This window comes from Manis javanica, chromosome 1 (assembly GCF_040802235.1).
Source record: "Manis javanica isolate MJ-LG chromosome 1, MJ_LKY, whole genome shotgun sequence".
In the NCBI taxonomy this organism is placed as follows: Eukaryota; Metazoa; Chordata; class Mammalia; order Pholidota; family Manidae; genus Manis; species Manis javanica.
The window spans coordinates 217,543,442-217,562,444 of NC_133156.1; the positions used below are offsets into that span (position 1 = coordinate 217,543,442).

The 19,003-nt window shown below is 34.2% G+C and overlaps 1 protein-coding gene across 2 annotated transcripts in view; it reads right to left on the minus strand.

Moving 5' to 3' along the window:
• SPAST (spastin) overlaps positions 1-19,003 on the minus strand; it is a 72,170-nt gene that overhangs the window by 33,310 nt on the left and 19,857 nt on the right. The window contains exons 2-4 of one of the 2 annotated variants that reach the window (XM_037009384.2): positions 12,812-12,895; positions 9,281-9,364; positions 338-433 (exon numbers count right to left, since the gene is read on the minus strand). In XM_037009384.2, the coding sequence (XP_036865279.1) occupies positions 338-433; positions 9,281-9,364; positions 12,812-12,895 (264 nt within the window). Of the gene's footprint in view, positions 1-337; positions 434-9,280; positions 9,365-12,811; positions 12,899-19,003 lie in introns of both variants that reach the window. The other variant, XM_037009383.2, reaches the window with a different exon arrangement.

A 19,003-nucleotide genomic window follows, 5' to 3' on the forward strand; every position in this document is an offset into this window, starting at 1 on the left:
AAAAACATTATTTAATAAAAACTTGGTATATATAAAACTGGAAATACAATTGAAACTAAAGAATATTTTAATAGTTTAGGAAAATAAACCTTCATATTTTATAATCCCAAAAATTAGAGTTTGCAAAACATGCAAATAAAGCATGTTGAGAATGGTTATATTTGTTACATGTTTATACACCATGAATGATAGGGATTACTGTATTTTCAACATAGCCCTCTGAAAACCAACACAATCAAATCTACCACAATAAAAACACTCAACATTTTCAGGTTAAGTAGGACTTTACTTTGCATGCAAGCTTTAATGTTTTACATGTTAGTTAACCTAAACCCACCTGACTGGAGATGTCCATTGCGGCAAGTCAAGTTAGTACTGTCATTATAGATGTCCATTTGTGACTTGGAAAACTGCAAAACTGGTTGCAGCTTCTCTATGCAACAGAGGGGAGTAAAAAAGAACAAAATAAACAAAAAGAAAAAAGAGGCAATGGAAAAGTAAAATGTACATGTGAAAATGAAAATTATTCAAGGTGTTACAAGGTTGTTAGATGATGAAGGGTTTTTGCATTTATAAAAAATTCTCTTAAAAAATATAATTAGTAAAAAGACTTTAAAATAGCAACAGATACTAACAAATGAATGGCTATGTTCAAAATAATGCCTTATTCAGGTTTAGTAACTGGAAGCAGTTCATATCACTATCACCAGTAAATATTTTCTGAATATCTAATATGCCCAGATCATTGTATCAGGAGAACAGCATGGAGAGAAAGAAATGAATATAGTCTCTACCATCCAGATACTTAATAAATATGGTTGGCAACTTAAAACACAAATATATATTTTTAAGAGTTGGATGGCAAATAAGAATGGGAGTACTAAAAAGGCTATAGAGAGGAAGTGGGCTTGAGTTGGCTAGGATTTGAAAAGATAAAAACAAAGGACATTCCAGGAAATGAAAACAACATTTAAAATGACATAGAAGGGAACTATAAGGAGTATCTAGGAAATGCCATATTCAGTCATATTAACACATGTCAGGCAAAAAAGCAGAATGGAATAAGCATGCTGCAGAACTGTGGTGTACAGTACAGTACCATTTATTTAAATACACACATGTGCACACTTACATACATGAAGATTATCTCTAAAAAGGACTGAGAGAAACTGGTAATAGCAGTTGCCTCTGGGAAGGGGAAATGAGTGGCTGGGGAATAGTACAGGATGGATGCTTTTCATATTTAAACTTTTAAAATTTCACAGCATGTACCTATATTACCTATTTAAAAAATTAATCAGTCTTAAAAGAATTATTTCAACCCTACCCCCACTTCAAAATATGATAAATCCTCTCAAGATCTGGGTCTGTATGTCTAGCACCTGAAGCCGAGAGGGCAGCTCTTAGGGCTTCCTTGCCACTCTACACCACTGCTGCACTCTTTCCCCATTAAAGTTATCCATAAAGCTAGCTGACAAACACCCTGCTCTACCACTTACTTCCTAGGATGAATTTGCTTTAGCCTCAGTTTCCCAAGGGACTCCAGGACTAAGTAAAGTAATATATAGTACCTGCTCTGTGACTCATTCATTACAGGGGCTCAATTTTTACCATACCTATTTTGTTAGAATACTTCAAGTAGTCATTAACGGATTCTTTTCTTCAGTTTAGAAAGTCAATGAATACATGCAAAATGTAACACATAACACACTAACTCTTCTAAACTTTCATTTCTAAGGTCAGACAAGCAGGCGCCATGCTTGGTTGATGGTCCAGCCACACATGCCTTCGGGACAGGTTAAATAGCAGCTACCCTTTTTGCACAAAGCACAAAGTCCTACACAGCTTTTGTATCCTAGAACTGGCTGATACAATATACCTTGGAGCTTTTTTATGTTTTTAGTTAACAGGTAGGTCATCTGATTTTTCCTAATGATAATACTCTTTAAATCACCATACTGAGAAAGAAACTACTTGTGTTGGTAAAAGGTATAAATTGAAAAAAAAACTGATTTGTAAATTTCGTTATCAATTGACACTCTTCAATGAAATATAACAAAAAGTTCACATAAGCATTCATTACGTAGCAAAGATAAACAGCAATTAAATCCTTAATTTTTATAACTAACAAAAAGGAATAAAAACCATAGAACTTGTTTTTTAGGTGTGTAGGGTTTAGATTTATATGTGTGGAAACACATACACAAAGGCAGTACACTGCTACTGTGAACCTGCTCTGATTCATTTTTGTTAAAGAAAGCAGACTTAGTTTAATGCTTCCTTTTAGAATGTTCACACCTAAAAGTTATGTATAAGATTAATTAACAAAATTTAAAATTAAACAGGCACCTCGCTTCTTGATCCTCTCACATGCAATCCCCACATAAACCTTTAAGTGATCTACCTAAAAAAAATTCTTACCACAAAACTCTTCTGCTTAAAACCCTTTAGCAGGTTCCAACTGCCCATAGATAAGCATTTGAGCTCCTTAATGTGACAAAAAACACCCTCCATGATGTGCCTACATCTCTCATGCCTGAGCAATCCCACATTCATGTTTCTACTAAACCCTGTCATACTATTCTTGCCCGAGTTTTTGTTAACGCTGTTATTTCTTCCTGAAACATTTTATTTCCAAACATTCTTTAAAGCTCTCATCTTTTTAAATTCCCACATTAGGTTTCACTTCTTCCAGGAATATTTCTCAGATACCTGTTTTCCCACCCTTACAAAATAACTGTATATCTCCATTATGCATCTGCCTCCCCCACTATATAATGATAGCCTTAAGAGAAACATTTTATCCAGCCTATCAATAATCAGTTCCCTCAACCTTAAAATATAAAAATATAATCATAATCCAACCATGTGTCATTATTTCTCCTGCTATCATCCTGGTCCAAGCTTCCACCATTTTTCTTCTAGCTTGATGCAATAGTGGTCCTACTTGTTCTCCTAGTTCTACCCTTGGAGTCTCTATGCAACATTACCAACCAGACTTAAATTTTTTAAGTCAGATTATGTCATTCCATTCCTAAAAATCCTGTAACTGCTCCCCATTTCATGTACCAAAAGCTCAACTCTTCATGGAAAATGATAAGGACCTACATGTTGTGATGAGATCTGCCCCCACTAGTTCTCTGATCTCATCTCTAGGACACTGTCCTTACTGAGGTACACTGAACTCTTTGCTGCTTCTCCAACAGAGCAGGTCAGTTTTCTTAAGGCTTTGCAACGGCTCTTAACTTCTACCTGAACCATTCTTCTCCCAGATACCTGCATGGCTAATTCATGTCAACTTCTCAAAGAGGCAGGCCCTAACCATCCTATTTAACACTTAAAAGCCCTAACCACCTCTTGTCCATTCCTAATCCCCCTTACTGTTGCTTTACTTTCCCATTTTTCCATATATTTATTACCTTCTAACATACTATATAACTTATTTGTTTTTTAAGTTTATTGTCTACTGTCAGTCTTCCCCTGCTGGAATAGAAACTGTGAAGGGGTAACTGTGGATAAAGTGAAGGTTCCTGTGGCCAGGATTATCACCTGGCCCTGGCTGGCTTGCTCACTACACACATGTGGGCAATACATCATTACTGACTCTATAAAAAGAGCTCCACCCAGTGCTCTGGGTGACACAGTGGCACAGCTGCTGCACAGCTGCAAGTCTGCAGGAGAGCAGACGCTGGAGTTGTGGCAGCGCTGAGGACAGAGACTGAGACAGCTGCAGGGGTAGAGAGGCCCAGAGGCAGAGACCAGCTTGCTGCATGCAGACTTGCTCTAAGTGGACAGGATTCTAGTGACTGATCTGCCATTGTGGAAATAAACTTGGGTATAACCCTTTCAGCCCTCCAAAAAAACTATAAAGGGATCCTTATCTATATCCTAAGTACCTAGAACATGGTATTCACCCAATAACTATTTGTGGAGTTGATAATTCAGCTTATATCCCTTGGCACTGTACCTGTTATGTAGTAAGAACTTAATAAATGGGCACTGAATAAAGCTAAATTAAAAAAATAATAGGGGATGATCATCAAAAAGCCTCCACAGGGATCCGGGCGATGCTGCGGTTGTGGCTGCGTCCACCCCACCATTTCCTGGACTTGCCATTGGAATGGGGAGGGAGATGTCTAGGCTGGCATGTGCATACAGTGAGACAACGAATTTGACCGGATCTGTACTGTTGGAACTCAATCAGGAGGTGGGAGGGGTGCAAGTTGTAGCGCTCCAAAATCTTACGACTATAGACTATCTACAGTTAAAAGAACATATGGGATGTGAACAGATCCCAGAAATGGGTTGCTTTAATTTGTCTGATTTCTCTCAGACTGTTCAAGAACAGTTGGACAATATCCATCATATCATAGACTAATTTTCACAAATGCCTAGGGTGCCTAAATGGTTTTCTTGGCTTCACTGGAGATGGCTGGTAATTATAGATTTGCTTTGTTTATGTCACCGTATTCCTATTATGTTAATATGTGTGCGCAAGTTAGTTAGTAGTTTAAAACCTATACATACTTAAGGTACTCTACAAGAAGATATGTCAAAGAAATAATCAATCCTCCCATGTTTTCTTCCATCTGCTACCTCTATAGCTTTTCTTCTTCCTTCCTAATTACAACCCTTCAATAGAATTCGTGCCTCATATCGAATTTACCGAGTATCATAATTCCTCCAGGTGGTAAAGATACCTCGAGACAAGTGCTGGGCATAGAAGCCACAGGGCATAAATCTGCAAAGAAGTAAAAAGCTAACCTTTGCAAACAATATGGCTTCTCTCTCACTCACCAACTTTACATTTCCCTGTATGGCCCCGGAAGGTGACTGGTTAGCCAGAGACGGGTAAGATTCCTCAAGGGAGGAACAACCTAAGACAGGCACAGTCACAGGGAGGCCATCGGGTGAGAAATTGGGGAACAACAGTGGTGAAGCTTAGAACCTCACCCCCCCCTGTGTTGAGAGAAAGCTTCTGCATCCATGGATGTTTTATTGCCCTTTTCTAGCTCAGATTAGCACATAGTCTACAGGCACACACCTGATCATCTACAACTGCTCTCTTACAACACTAAACTATGTTTTCTACCTTTATCTTGCATCTACCTACCACTTCAGCATTTTATTAAAAATAATAATAATAATAATAATAAAGGGAGAAATGTGGGATCCACATATAAATCAAGTATAAAAATCAAACGAATATTCATATTTGACCTGATTGTTTATAGTTCATAATGCGTGATCAAAACCGAAAGTTTCTGTGATGAATGCCCTTGTACTGTTCACCATTTAAGAACTTATTCACTATGTAAGAATTCGTTCACCATGTAAGAACTTGTTCGTTATGCTTCAGAAGATTGGAGACTGAAGAGAACTAGGCTTGAGATGGATTAATGACTGTGCATTGAGTATTGACCCCCCTAAAAGAATTTTATTGTTGTTAACAACCATTTGATCAATAAATATGAGATGCCCTCTCAAAAAAAAATAATAATAATAATAATAATAAGGGTAACAACCAGGTAACCAGGTATACCAAGATGCTGATACTAAAATTATCTTGTCAACCACGGCAGGTTTTACAGTTAAGCTTTGCTCTAAGGTTTACTATCACTAAATTGAAGATTATACTATCACTAAAATGAAGATCATAATATATGTATGAACTCTTCCTATCTTGATCATAGAGACTGCAACCTCTCAAACCAGTCTGACACTCCCAGTATTACATCCATCCCAGTTAGATTCCTTTCAGGCATCCCAATTCTGAAAAGCTCTATTTCTTAATCAGCACATAATACACAAATATGCTCTACTATGCACTTGTGCACAACTCTTTTTCAGTGTTTTTGGCGTACATATACTCCCAGGCTGACTTGACAAAAGTATATTGATGCCTTCTATCCTGCCCCTCTTTATTTTTATTTATTTATTTCTAATTTATTTATTTTTTGTTATCATTAATCTACAATTACATGAAGAACATTGTTTACTAGGCTCCCCCCTTCACCAACTCCCCCCCACACACCCCATTACTGTCCCTCTTTTTTAAAGTAACATCTTTCACTAATGTGCACACAGCACTTTTAAGCAGTGACAACAGATAACAGTAACATCCAAACATTTACTATTTATGCCTAGCTTCATGTACTTTTTGTCCTCTCCTCTAAAAACACAAATAAGGAATTACAAAGTTGCATTTAAAGACAAGTCTATAATCGATGAGATGCTTCCAATGTTTTACCATATCACTTCAAATAAAAGATGAAAAAATTATTCAGTTTGAAACATTTCATAAAATATTCCATAATCAAACTTACTCTGCATTATATGATACCTTGTATATATACTGAAAGGTGTTATAGCTAAAACACATAGCAAGTACCAATTAGAACAATTAGATATTTACTACAATAAACTTTGATGTAACATTTAATTTTATTTGATGCAGTTCACTTGGAAGCAAACTCTGTCAGCCACAGAAGCCAAGGAACACTACCTTATTAGTGACCTAGAAACAGTAAGGGTTTCTTTTTCAACAATGTAGGGCAAAAAACTTATTAGAGATACAATGGACCATATAAGAATGATGAATGAATGAATGAGTAAAATACATATGTATGCATGTGTAAATATATGTTTTCACAAAAGCAGGTGGGGAGATTACAGACAGGGAAGAACATGAACAAAAACTGGCATTTTGAGCACTTACTATGGTAACGTTCTTTCAAAAATTCAATGGTCACGAATATAGTAAGATAAATATCTATTAGCCTAGTATTATATGAGATAAAAAGGCTTGGACATCATCAATAGATGAAAGGATAAAGTAGATGTGGTACAAGAAGTGCTACATATACAAAATGGAATTATTATTCGGCGATAAAAAGAAAAATCCTACCATTTGCTACAACATGGATGAAGCTAGAGGGTATTAGGTTCAATGAAATAAGCCAGGCAGAGAAAAACAAGTATGAAATGATTTCCTTCATTTGTGGAGCATAATAACAAAGCAAAACTGAAGGAACAAAACAGCAGCAGACTCAAAGACTCCAAGAAGGGACTAGCGGTTACCAAAGGGGAGGGGTGGGGAGCAGCTGGTGGAGAGGGAGGGAGAAGGGAATTGAGGGCTATTATGATTAGTATGCATGATGTAGGGGGGTCACCGGGAAGACAGTGTAGGAAAGAGAAGACAAGTAGTGACTCTGTGGCATCTTACTACACTGATGGATAGTGACTTCAAATGGTATGGGGGGACTTGATAATATGGTTGAATGTACTAACCACAATGTTTTTCATGTGAAACCTTCATAAGAGTGTATATCAAGGATACTTTAATAAAAATAAATAAATTAAAAATAGATTGTGTATCAATGACTTAATAAAAAAATAAAAAATGATTGTATATCAATGATACCTTACTTTAAAAAAATGTTGTACATATACACAATAGAGTATTATTCAGCCACAAAAAGAAAATATAAGCTCCTATTTGCAACAACATGCATGTATCTAGAGGGTATTATGCTCAGTGAAATAAGCCAGGTAGAGAAAGACAAATACCATATGATTTCACTTATTTGTGGAGTATAAAACCAAAGCAAAACAGAAGAAACAAAATAGCAGTAGACTCACCAACACCAAGAAGTGACTAGTGGTTACCAAGGGAGAGGGGTTGGGGTGGGTGGCTGGGGGAGGGTGAAGGGGTTAAAGGGGCACAATAATTTGCAATCACAATATAAGTTGGTTGCAGGGATGGTAGTACAGCATGGAGAATGCAACCAATGCATCTGTAACATCTTACTTCTTTGAGAGATAGTATTCACACAAGAGAGGGTGATGATTTAATAATGTGTAACTGTTGAACCACTGTATTGTTTATTTGAAACCAATGTAAAATTGTGTATCAATAATACTTTAATTAGAAAAAAATATGCCCAGGCATGCTAAATAACTTAACACAAATCAAAGAGCAACACATAAATAAGATCTGCTTGTTTACCAAGTTATCTACTGTTTCTCTTACATCAAGCTATTGGAGAACCACCCAAAAATGGTGGGTTTTGGTTTCTCTTTATTTTAGGGGTAGATTTACCTTAAGAATATATCTTTAAAATCTATCTCATCAAATAGATGAGTTGTTTCTCTTTATAGGCCTATTCCAGCTGATGAATACAAAAAGAATGACAAAATCATAATATCATTAGATATCAGTCATCAACTGCTGCTAATATCACAAGACGTAGGAACTGCTGATGGGTAGACACATAAGCCCCTAACAAGTAGTCTTATCAAAAAATAAAAACCAACTTCTACTCCAGTTGAGGCTCTATAGCCAACTATCCATTTACACGGAGAACAGAAGAAAATATTAAAAGATACCATGGAAATGAATGCAGCATAAGTCAACCACATGACAAAATTCTAGTTCATCAACAAATAAATTGCAAGAGAAACAAAAAAAGTTGGGACTTATATATTAAGAGAGACATAGTGCATGGATCTTCTTGAGATCCTTATTCAATTAATTATAAAAAATAGTAAGATATTATGAGAAAATGGACATTATTTACCTTATATATAAATTGTATTTGGACACTGACCTTTTTGGGCCTCATTGGTTAATATTAAATATTTTTGGTATGATAATGGTATTTAGGCAATTTTATTTTTAAAGCATCTTTATCTTTTACAGATACACTATGAAATACTTATAAATGAAATAAGAAGATGTCAAGAATTTGTTTCAAAATAATATGAAGTGGGGGAAAGTGGGCTGGGATATAAAGTAGGGTTGGCAAAATTTTATGTAAATACCCAAATAGTAAATAGTAAAATAATTTTTAAAACTGTATGTTAAAAGGCCTTGAGGGCTATATGATCTCTGTATTAACTAGTCAATTCTGTCACTATAGCATGAAAGCAACCAGATAATATATAAAGGAATAAGAGAAGCTGTGTGCTAACTTGCAAAAATAGGCACTGAACTGGGTTTAGCCCAAGGGCTTTAGTTTGCCAGCCCCTGGTACAGATAAATCAGGACTGACCATGCGTTGACAATTATTAAAGCTGAGTGATGGATAAGAATTTCATTATACTCTTCTATTCTGTATATGAAAGGTATTTCTATAAGTTAAAAAAAGCCTAGATCACATTTTCAAGATCAGTGATCTATTTCTACATACATTTAGAGTTTCATTCTACATTTAAAGTTTCTTTGAATATACATTTTCAAATAAATCTTACTCCCATTATACAATTCATTAACTGATACCTAGAAGTTGTAAACGGTCCTTGGCCATAACCAAATTAGTCATCATTTTAGCCTGAAGGCGTCTAGCTCTTTCACACTGTTCACCTGAAAGAAAACACAGGGACAAAAAAAAAGAATTAAAATATCTGCATTTCCCTACTAATACTGCTTCAAGATAAAATATCACCCCAACTAATATCATGGGGAGTCATAGTATTTACAAAAAACATTAATATTATTTTCAAATATTATCTTTAAAAAAACCAGTTACAGTTCCTTCTGAAGGTTTCAGATCTACTGTGTGTGGTATTTCATGGATTTCATGTGTATTTCATGGATGTTCAGACATATTTTTTCCCCTGTATTTTAAAGTCTTTGAAATTGGGATGTGTTTTACAACAGTGCCAATTTCCTACTGCTATTAGTAAAGTGCAGTCATAACACAGTTTGTCTTTGCCTGTGCCTATACAAATATATTAATACTGGTGTTACAACTATGTCTAAATAAGATTAAGACAGCATATTCAATTAAGTTAAAATACAAATTCTAAGTGATAAGAAGAGAATGAGAATGTATCATAGTTTAATTGACACTGTCTTTCATCTTGGTAAAAACAAAGGCATTTTTGATTCAGTGAAATGCTATTTTTCTTATAACCAACTCACTTTTTTTTAACTCTTCTATGCAAACTGACAATGAATAGCAAACATTTTCTACATAATTCATAAAGTCATGCTTATCAACTCATGCAAGTCTCAAGGGCCCAACTTCCCATATTTACTTATTCTATTCTGCTTTCTTTTATGTAGGAGATTAGTAGCTAGATAAGAAGTCAAAATAAAAAGGGGAGAGAAAAAAACATGGTAAATATTGGACACATTATTGAACACATTGTAATTATCAGAGATTAGCTGATGTAAATACTAATGTCAGCCAGACAACAAACTTCCACTGGGTGAATTGATCCATAAAGCTAAGATTCTTAGCCTACATATTATAATTTATGCTTCTGAATTTATTTTAGCTATAATAAACTGGGTACTTTACTTATTCAAGAGTGTCACCCAGGAACTACACAATATTTACAGCATACAATTTAAGAATTCAGGCTCTGAAGTCAGACTGTCTGGGTATCTTGACTCTACCACTCATGTGGCATTGAGACCTCAGGCAAGATACTTAACTTCTTTGTATTTTAAGGTTACGCAACTGGAAAATAAGGATAAAAACTATAGCCTCAAAGTATGGGATTGTAATGAAAATTAAGAGAGATAATGAAGAGATATACAATGATACTTCGGCACAAAATTAAGTGTATAATAAATGTTATCTATATATTAAAGATATTTTAGACTCTAACTTTTTATTTGAGATAATAGGAAAATAAAGATGAGAAATAATTACTTTGGTTTTAAAAAGTCAAGTGTAAATCAAACTAAGACATTTATAGCTCACTTTCTTACATGTAGTCAAGCATTACCCACAAGTGCAAAGGGAAGTCTGTGAATTAACGACCCCTTCTCTGCCTCAACAATGAGGAAAGGACCAGGTTTCAGACATAGGCTAAAAATAGAGCAAAAGTATCACCAACTGTGCGTCCAAGAAGAACCAAAAATGTACTAGTTTTTGCCTAACTGCTACAGGTAATCAGATTTCAGCATATCTGGTTATAACTTCATTTTTAGCATAGGTAATAAAGTATTAACTGTAAGTCTATGAACATTAACAATAACATCTAAAAATCTGTTGAACACCTTTTTTTTAAGATAAATGTATCTGAAATCAGGGCAATCATGTGAATATAATTTGAGGTGGCTACTAAATGAATGTAAATATAACCTTACCTTGGATAGGAAGAATTAATATTGTCAAAATGGCCATCCTGCCTAAAGCAATTTACAGATTCAATGCAATCTCTATCAAAATACCCACAGCACTCTTCAATGAGAACAAATAGTTCTAAAATTCATATGGAGCCACAAAAGACCCCAAATAGCCAAAGCAATCCAGAGAAAGAAGAACAAAGCTACGGGAATTACCCTCCCTGACTTCAAGCTCTACTACAAAGCTACAGTAATCAACAGCATGGTACTGGCACTAGAACAGACCCATAGATCAATGGAACAGAATAGACAGCCCAGATAGAAACCCACACATACATGGTCAATTAATATATGATAAAAGAGTCATGAATATACAATGGGGAAAAGACAGCCTCTTTAATAACTGGTATAGGGAAAAACTGGACAGCTACAGGTAAGAGAATGAAACTGGACTACTGTCTAACTCCATACACAAAAATAAATTTGAAATGGATCAAAGATGTGAATCTAAGTCATGAAACCAAAAATCTCTCGAAATATAAGCATAAGCAATTTTTTCCTGGACACATCTCCTTGGGCAAGGGAAAAAATAAAAAATGAACAAGTGGAACTACATTAAACTAAAAAGCTTCTATACAGCAGAGGACACCATCAGCAGAACAAAATAGGCAACCTACTGTATGGGAGAATATATTTGTAAATGATTTATTTGATAAGGGGTTAACATCCAAAATACATAAAGAGCTCATAATCCTCAACACCAAAAACACAATGAACCTGATTTAAAAATGTGGAGGAACCTGCACAGACATTTCTCCAAAGAAATATGGATGCCTGACAGGCACATGAAAAGATGCTCCACATTGTTAATCATCAGGGAAATGCAAATCAAAATCACAATGAGATATCACCTCATACCTGTCAGAATGGTCACTATACAAAAGACAAAAAATAACAAGTGTTGACAAGGATGTGGAGAAATGGGAACCCTCCTACACTGTTGGTGGGAATATAAACTGGTACAACTGCTTTACAAAGCAGTAGGGTTCCTCAAAAAGTAAAAAATTAGAAATACCATTCAACCCAGTAATTTCACTTCTAGGAATTTACCTGAAGAAAACAAAATCCCTGATTCAAAAAGATATATGCACCCCTATGTTTATCACCACATTATTTACAATAGCCATGATATGGAAGCAACCTGTCTCCATCAATAGATGAATGGATAAACATGTGGTATATACACACAATGGAATATTATTCAGCCATAAAAAGAAAAGCAATCCTGCCATTTGCAACAACATGGATGGACCTAGAGGGTATTATGTCAGTGAAATAAGCCAGGCAGAGAAAGACAAATACCATATTATTTCACTTATTTGTGGAATATAAAAACAAAGCAAAACAGAATGAACAAAACAACAGTAGACTCACAGACACTGAGAAGTCACTAGTGGTTACCATGGGGAGAAACTGGGATGGGTATGTGGGGAAAGTGAGGGGGATAAAGAGGCACAAAAATCATAACGTAAGTTGATCATGGGGATGGTAGTATAGAATGGAATACATCATCAATGATTCTCTAACATCTTTCTATGTTGACATTAACTCCACTAGAAGGGGTGAGGATTTAATAATATGAGTAACTGTTGAACTACTGTGTTGTATATTTGAAACCAATATATAATTGTATATCAACAATACTTAGAAAAATAATAATAACCTTACCTTGTCCTGTAACTATGACAGCTATTCCTCTTTCTAGTTCTTCAATACCTTTTTTATACCATTCCACAGCTTGCTCCTTTTGTCCTGCTTTAAAGTAGAAATAATTATTTGTATGTATTACAAGTATGAAGAATACCCTAAACGATTCCTAAAGCATGCTATTAGGTAATACATGAAAAAGAGGGTTATGATCAAATAAGTCAGAGAAGTACTACTATATGACTTCTTATATCTCTAGCATTTTAATATACATGTGAATCTCCAAGAGAGGAATAAAGACTTCAACATGTCTCAAAAATTTAAGGCTATGAGTCCTTTATTTATCACCTCATCTTATTGATGCTTGTAGGTACTGATATGCTATAGTAAGAGAAATTTAACTTAAGGAAAATTTTTTAAAATAATTTTTAAAATATACATTGTTAGAAAATATAAACATGATTTCAATAATAGTGAGAAAGAAAAAAGCACTGTTTAATCTATTCAAATCTGATGTAATATGTTCATTGTTAGGTACCTCCTTTCTAGAGTTTTTTTTAATACAAATGATTGCATCATAGGAATTGGTATATGAGATTACAAGTGTGGCATTTAGCAACACGTTTCTATTTTCTTTGAAACAAATGACTAGTTAACATTAATTACTGGCTCAAGTGAAGCTTAAAAAGGATTTAAAAATTCAGCATAATCAAAATGTGTGTTGAGTATTTCTGTAAGGTGACAAAAATTACATGCAAATCTCATTGTTTTTGAAAATTAATTTCTTAGTCCTTAGAATCTACAGAGCCTGTAGTAGCTATTACAGAAATGCAGTAAAGCAAAGGTGGAAATCAACTACAGTAGTGTGTATTTCATTTTTTTCAAATTCATGTCCTTATTTTATTTAACAAAAATTGCCATGTCATTCTTTAATATTTGAAATTTCAAAATCAATAAAATATTATTACTCTCTTGATAACAGAGAATAGATGAAGTCTTGTTACCAATACCACAACAACTAAGAAATGCTGTTCCCTTTATGAATAGGGAACAGCTCATACCTACCCTTTCCCTCATCCCTGATATATACTGATAACTAGATTCAGTCTTTTAGACAGGGTAATTTCTTAATTATTACAGTCCCATTAGTATTTTACAAAGTGTCTAGTCCACAGGAAGTGCTTAGTAAGCACTTGATAATGATACATGAAGAAATTATTAAAAATATGTTGTAAATCAACTGGATATTTATATTCCTTTTTTAAAAAAAAGAATGTATCTATTTACATGTATTTTTGTTTTTTTAATTTGACATGGGGGAAATAACAGAAAAGAGGAAGACAGTATTTGTACTTTGAGTGATGGGAATATTGATAATGCCACATTTGCTTAAAAATGTTTTAAATAAAGTACAGTCTAACAGATATAACAGAAGTTCCTTTTTTGTGCCTCTTCCCATTCCCATGCCTCTTTCCTTCCCAGAAACCATTATTATTAATTCAGTTTATCTCTTTCTAGAACGTTTCTCTATTGTTCCTATTTTATTTTTAAAATTTGCATGGCTTTTGAGATTTACGCTGCTATATAGAGATTTAATTTATTCATTTTGACTTCTTTATAGTATCTTACATCATCCTGTAATTTATTCCACTATTTTCCTATTAAAAGATATTTAGGTTGTTTCCAGTTTTGCAATATTTCAAATAATGCTCCAATAAACAAACATTCTTGTATCTATCCCCCTAAGTACATACTCATGCCAGTTTCTCAAGGGCATATGCCTAAGAAGTAGAATTGATGAGTCACAGCTTATCACATACTCTCCTTTGACCAGAAGTCAACCAACTGCTTTGTGAGAGCACTTGTACTGATTTAAACTCATAGCAATGTATGACAGTTCTTATTGGCAACATCTGAACAAAATGTTTTAAGGGGTTTCAGTACATTACCATAAGCAAATGAATGAATGATTACAAACAAATTCACATGTTCAATAATTACTCGATTACCTAACATTCTTGGGTAACAGAGAGTTAATCTACTGCATTATTTCAATTTTACAAATATGATACTAGAAAATGCATAAATATTTCTTACCTGAAAGTACAGACTACTGAAAAAAAGATAGACATATAGGTCAAAAGAACTGAAGAGAAAGTCCAGGAATAGACCCACAGATATACCATTGACTTTGACAAAAATAACAAGGTAATTCAATGGAAAAGGAAAAGTCTTTTAAAAAAAAGTATGCTGAAATAATGGACATCCAAATGCAAAGAAAACTTCACATGACTTACAAAAGTTAACTTGAAATGGATCACAGATTTAAATGTGAAACCTAAAAACATAAAATTTATAGAAGAAAATACAGACAATATTCTTTGTGATCCTGGTTTAGGCAGAAAAATTTACAACATAAAAATCACAAATCTTAAAAGGAAAAGAACTGATAAAACTAGACTTCATTAAAATGGATAGTTCCTGCCCTTCAAAGGACAAGGGCAGGAACTACAAATTAAAACCACAAGATACCACTATACACTTAATTTAGAATAGAAAAAAAAACTATAAGACTAAGTATAAATGGACCCTGCAGATGTTTGCAGGTATGAATACAAAATGGTGCAACCACTGTGTGGAAAAGTGTTTGGTAGTTTCCTGTAACATTACCAATATTTACCACATGACCCAGCAATCACTTTGTATATACCCAAAGAAAGAAAAATATCAAAGACCTATATGTAACTGTTTATAGCAGCTTTACTCATAAAAGTAAAACTGAAAACAACCCAAATGTCCCACATTTAATGAACAAATTAACAAATTGTAGTACATCCATACACAGACTACTACTCAGCAATAAAAAAGAACTACTGATACATGTAGAACATGGATAAATCTCAAAAACATGCAAAGTGAAATACAGACATAAAAGGCTATATAATGTATGATTCCATTTATATGACTCAGTGAAGATAAAACTATAGAGACAGGTCATATCAGTGATTGCTAGGGGCTAAGGGGAAGACAAGAAGACTGATTACAAAGGGGCACAAGAGAGTTTTAGGGTGATAAAATTTTAAAATATTCGATGTATTGACTGTGGTGATGGTTACCCAGCTGTGTCACTGAAATACACACCCCTAAAAAGGGCAGAATTATACTGTATGTAAATTATACCTTAATAAATCTGATTTTTATGAAGTGTAATACTGCAATATTTATATATAAGGATATTCATAATTATGTTAAATTCTAATACCAGAACTCAGTTTTTTCTTACAAGAGTAAGATCAGATTAGAAAAGAAAAATATTTTTTAAAACATCCATTTGAAGGGATTATATAGTGAAAATAACAAAATTTGGAAAGGAGAAAAACAACAAAGGTGAGCCTGGCATTTAGGGTACTTTTCTGCTCGAAGCTATTGCCACTATATGAGTAGTAGTTGTGACAGAGAGCTTAAAATATTCACTAAATGGCTCAACAAAAACCCAACCAAAAAATGGGAGAAAGACTTGAAAATACATTTTTCCAAAGAAGATTTACAAATGACCAATAAGCACAAGCAAAGATGCTCAGGGCAGTGCAAATCAAAGTCATGACGAGATACCACTTCACATTCATTAGGATGGCTTCTATTTAAAAACTTGAACAAATGTGGGGAAACTGGGAACCTTGTGCACTGGTGGTGGGAATGTAAAAATGGCACCAGTACTGTGAAAAAGAGTTTCCCAGTCACTTAAAAAATTAAACACAGAATTACCATATGATACAGAAATCCTACTCTTAGGTCGATCCTCAAAAGCATGAAAAGCAGGGACTCAAGCAGATATTTATGTACTAATGTTTATAGCAGCATTATTCACAGTAGGTGGAAACCCAAATGTCCATCAATAGATGAACGGATAAGCAAAATGTAGAATACAAATACAATGGATTATTTTTCAGCCTAAAAAGGGATGAAATCTGATACATGCTATAACATGGCAGATGATCCTTGAAAGTGTTATACTAAATGAAATAAGTCAGATACAAAAGGACAAATACTGTATGATTTCAGTTACATGAGTTACCTAACAGGCAAATTCATAGTCAGAAAGTAGAACAGAAGTTACCAGGGTCTAGGAAGAGGAGAGAATGAAGGAGAAACAGGGAGTTACTGTTTAATGGGTATAGTTTCTGTTTGGGATGATGAAAAGTTCTAGAACTGGATAATGATGATGGTTGTACTGTGAAACTATTTAATGCCACTAAACTATACACTTAAAATTTTATGTTATCTGATGGACAGTGACTGTAATGGGGTTTGTGGGGGGGACTTGGTGAAGGGGGGACCCTAGTAAACATAATGTTCTTCATATAATTGTAGACTAATATAACAACAAAAAAGTGGAATATCATCTAAGATTTAATCTGAAAATGAGTAGAGTTGCTTTAAACAAAATTTAAATCACTACATTATATGATGTTATCTTATGTTCATAAAACAGTAACCAAAGCTATAGAAATAAATAAGAAAAAAAATTTTTTTATGTTATCTGAAGGAGGACATTATGCTCAGTGAAATAAGCCAGGCGGAGAAAGACAAGTGCCAAATGATTTCCCTCATTTGTAGAGTGTAACAATGAAGCAAAACTGAAGAAACAAAATAGGAGGAGACTCAGAGGCTCTAAGAAGAACTAGTGGTTACCAAAGGGGAGGGGTGTGGGAGGGCAGGTGGGGATGGAGGGAGAAGGGGATTGAGGGGTATTAATGTTTAGTACACATCGTGTGGGGGATCACGGGGAGAACAGTGTAGCGCAGAGAAGGCAAATAGTGGATCTGTGGCATCTTGCTGCACTGATTGACAGTGACTGCATTGGGGTATGGGTGGGGACTTGATAATATGGGTAAATGTAGTAACCACATTGTTTTTTCATGTGAAACCTTCATAAGAGCGTATATCACTAATACCTTGAAAAATTTTTTTAATTTTTGTTATCTATGTTTTACCACAATAAAAAAATTACTTAATGACCCATTCAATACATGCTATTTGTACCCCTGGTACACAGCAGTGAACATGAACAAATTACTGCAACAAGTAATGTCATGCATTATCTGACAAACACATGTTGAGCAAAAACAACATATACTGTATGATTTCATTTAAAAAGCTCAAGATGAGGCAAAAAATTGATATATGGTGTTAGAAGTTAGGATTTACAGATACTTCGCAAGTATGGGGAAAAGCAGTGAATGTAAGAGAGCATGAGAAAGGAAGCCTGCTAGAGCAATATTCTATTTCTTGACCCATTGGGAGTTTCAGATGGCTGTACTCAGTTTGCATATTCATTAATACACCAACTGTACATTGTATATGTATTTTAATAAAAGTGTACTTAAAAACTGACAAACAGAAGATGAAGATCAAATATATTGAAATGGAAAGAGTCCAATAAATAAAATGAAAAGGGTTACAGATTAGTTTGTATGTATGTTTTATTCCCTCTAATGAATATTTACGCTTACTTAAGTAGACAAAGTCAAGAAATTTATCAGTAATCATCTTCCTGCAGGTAAAGATTACCCTTAGGATTTTCACTTTCGAGATTCATGTAATATTTTTTGAGTATGTGTTACTGTACAAGCAATAGAAACATTAATAATATCCATCTTGAAATCAAGATAAGTATAGTGGACTAATTTGTGAATTATCTACTACCTCTTCTTATTCATATAGAAACAGTACTCAGATTGCCACAAGGGTCAAAACAAGAGTAGCTTGGAGTGGAGAGAGAGGTGTGTTCCCAAGTATGTGAGTTTTAAGACAGAGATTTAAATCCTTGCTCCATTATTTAATAGCTGTATGACTGCACAAGCCAGTTAATCTCTGAGCTTCAGGCTCATTACCTAAAAACAAGATGACATTTCTTATAACTAATTCTGAGTTGTAACAAAGTTCAAATGAAATAGGGTATGTAACAAGAATGCCTTCTACTGTTTTATTCAGCAAAAAGATGATGTTGGCTTTCATTTTCAAACTTCAGGGTTTACTTCTGAACTAAAGGTTTATTTTCCCATCTAACCGGGAATGTTTTGAATCCCACAAAAAGAAATCATTTCAGTTTTGTACATTTTCTTTAAACCTTAAGAATGTCAATTAACTTATCTTCTTTAAAATCTTTTATATTTACTATGGGTGGTGGGTAGTTTTTATTTTCTTCTGTTT